Source organism: Abramis brama, assembly GCF_963993115.1.
Source record: "Abramis brama genome assembly, chromosome: 23".
In the NCBI taxonomy this organism is placed as follows: Eukaryota; Metazoa; Chordata; class Actinopteri; order Cypriniformes; family Leuciscidae; genus Abramis; species Abramis brama.
This window is the reverse complement of record NC_139985.1, coordinates 27,621,975-27,624,798: the sequence shown is the minus strand read 5'-3', so window position 1 is coordinate 27,624,798 and position 2,824 is coordinate 27,621,975. Positions and strand designations below refer to the sequence as shown.

At 34.7% G+C, this 2,824-nt stretch overlaps 1 protein-coding gene across 1 annotated transcript; it reads left to right on the top strand.

The window, feature by feature from the left end:
- Nucleotides 1-2,547, top strand: tmem167b (transmembrane protein 167B). The gene is made up of 3 exons (XM_084101984.1): nucleotides 1-134; nucleotides 1,375-1,506; nucleotides 1,583-2,547. The coding sequence occupies exons 1-3, from the start codon at nucleotides 125-127 to the stop codon at nucleotides 1,663-1,665; spliced, it is 225 nt and encodes a 74-aa protein (XP_083958110.1). The 5' UTR covers nucleotides 1-124; the 3' UTR covers nucleotides 1,666-2,547.
- The last annotated feature ends 277 nt before the right edge of the window (nucleotides 2,548-2,824 follow it).

Sequence of the window (2,824 nt, the reverse complement as noted above, 5' to 3'; positions counted from 1 at the left end):
AATTCCCTGGAACCGGAAACGTTCGGGAAGCCTGTGCTGTCGATGCGGAACTGATGAAGACAGTAAATAAAAAAGCTTTGGGAACTTGCGCTTCATCTCAACACGGGATTTAAAATCTGCAAAAATGACAAACGGTATGTTAATAAACTCGTGTTTTGAGGTGAACTGTCTGGTGCTCTTTTATACGTCGGAGAGCGATGAATGCTGTCAGTTAGCTGAGCTGTGTATGTGTGTGTGTGTGTGGACGTGGCTCTTAGGATGGCTGCTGGTTTAACATTTAACATCACTGCAAGCTTTTATTAAGTCACGAGCATGATATATTAATGGCGTCTAAATCAAAATGCCTTTATAAATATTATCGTTGAACGGAAGCAAGTGTCATGGTGATAGACTGTTGGTAGCTAGCAAGCTGAGCTCAACTTTAACAGTTTTAGTTATACAGGCGTATTTTTTTCTGTGAACATCATTAATCATGTCTGATTACATTAATCTCAATAGATGTCAAATGTTCACATACTCAATCTGTTGTTAAAATATCAGCCGTCATGTCATACAGTAATGTGAGTGCAAATGAAACTCACTTTGCTAGTAAGTTATCACTACAAACATGCTGCATTAAACGCTGTTGAGGATCCCCGTTTTCATGCCTTGCGGAATTATTTTCTTCCCATGAAAAATGGGAATGTGTTTGAACATTTGTTAGAGAGTAGAATTAATTTTCCAACAGTAATTGTATAAATCTTTAATAAAGAAATGTGTTTGTTGCCTAGAAGAAACGTTTTGTGATAGTGGAATAGCAGTTAATGTAGCCTGTATACAGTGTGTGTGTGTGTGTGTAGTGTATTTATATATATATATATATATATATATATATATATATATATATATATATATATATATATATATACATACCGATATATATATATATATATAATAAACATTAAAAATAAAAACAAAACTTATGTTATATTTAACAACTATATTGTATTTTATTTATTAATCACCAATAGTTGACTTTATCTTTTTTTTTAATGATTTTAACTTAGTGATATCTATTATTAAATATGGATAGCATGGAGAATGCTCATGAGGTCGCCTAGAGTCATAAATGACTGAATGGATAGACTTTATTATTAAATGTGTAGGCCTACATTTAAATTTGATTGCTTTAATGTAAAAATATATAGATATAATGACCCAGTACCCTATTCTATTAGTTTTATCTTTTATATTATAATATTATTATATAAAGTTATTGAACTTTTTTTTGTTGTTGTTGTTGCTTTTAGTAACAAGGTCTAGCTAATGTAATGAAAAACATTGCTTTTTGAGATGTTTGTGACAGAGGGTGAGTTGTGTTCTTTGTTTTCACAGTGTACTCTTTCGACGGCATTCTTGTGTTCGGACTTCTCTTCATTTGCACGTGTGCGTACCTGAAGAAGGTCCCTCGTCTCAACAGCTGGCTCTTGTCCGAGAAGAAAGGTGTCTGGGGAGTGTTTTACAAAGGTAAGTGGTGTGTAGGACCTGCAACTGAAGATAGTTCTCCTGCAGTGATAGTGATATTTCTCTGTCTTCTCTGCAGCTGCAGTGATCGGCACGCGGCTTCACGTCGTTGTGGCGGCGTCCTGTTTGTTCATGGCTTTTTACCTGATTTTTCTGAAATGACCTGGATAGATCTGTCTCTTGGACATTGGACTATAGAAAGCCGATAGAAATGCAGTGCTGGCAGAGATCGCCCACTCCAGAAGAAGACGCTCAGAGACCCGACTTAACACTGGTTCAGGACCATCTTTCCACTTTTGTAAATGTTTAACTTAAAGATTGGACTTTGGGGGAACTCGGTCCTAGATCAGGGTGAAGTGGTTATTTGGAAATGGATATGGAGCGTCTACTTAGGGATTCAAACTTCACATCTTTTTGTTGTGTTGTTCTCTCAAACATGCACATGTTTTGCTTGGGCTTATGGGGTTACAGTAAAGAAGGTAGAAACAATGTTATCTTGTACAATTATTGAATATAAGGTTGTTTAAAAAAAAAACTATTTTAGGTTTTTGTTGTCATAACTGGCTTTACTCATGTTATCCCAAATGTTTATTGTTTGCAGCATGATAAAATGACCTAAAACAGTTTTCAATGTTTCACGTTAAAGTGGGCAAATTTAACAGGAAGCATAAAAGTCATTTAGTTTAGTAGTTGTAATGTACTGGCTCATAAAAATAAATAAAAAAACATAACATTATTTTTTGATATTACATATGTGCCTAGATACTTTAATTTGATTATATATGTCAAAGCAATGCTGCGTTCACGCCATGTCGTCTCGAGACATAGCCATTCACGTCCTCAAACTGAGAATTATGCATTTCTATGGCAACACTATCAACTCCTAAATGAATCTACAGTGGTCACATGGTACATGTAGGAGCTCTTAGAAAAGTCCAATCTTACAAGATGTAATCATGAGCTCTACGAGGAAGTAAACGCTTTGGAATGACGCACACCATGTGATTGCAGTCTGAGGATGTGTTTGGTTCGGTTTGATAAATACACAGCTAAATGGACGTATATAAAGATAAATCACAATAAACATAGACAGACATTACACACTACAAGTTAAATCTTTAACATTCACAAGGGTTTCAGTCTTATCCTTCCTGTTTAGTGACCATATAATTTATCTTATTTTTTCAAATATTATGTTAAGTTTCTGTAATATAGCCTTAGAATGCTAAATATATAAACCCTCTTTTCTCATGTTGGTGCAATTTTGTCTATTACCCATCACAAAAGTGTAAATGCCAAGATGTTCTTTTGTATTTCTGCA

Coding starts and splice junctions, on each gene's coding strand:
- tmem167b (XM_084101984.1), top strand. Junction 1,507..1,582: donor CTGGGGAGTGTTTTACAAAG/GTAAGTGGTGTG, acceptor TCTTCTCTGCAG/CTGCAGTGATCGGCACGCGG.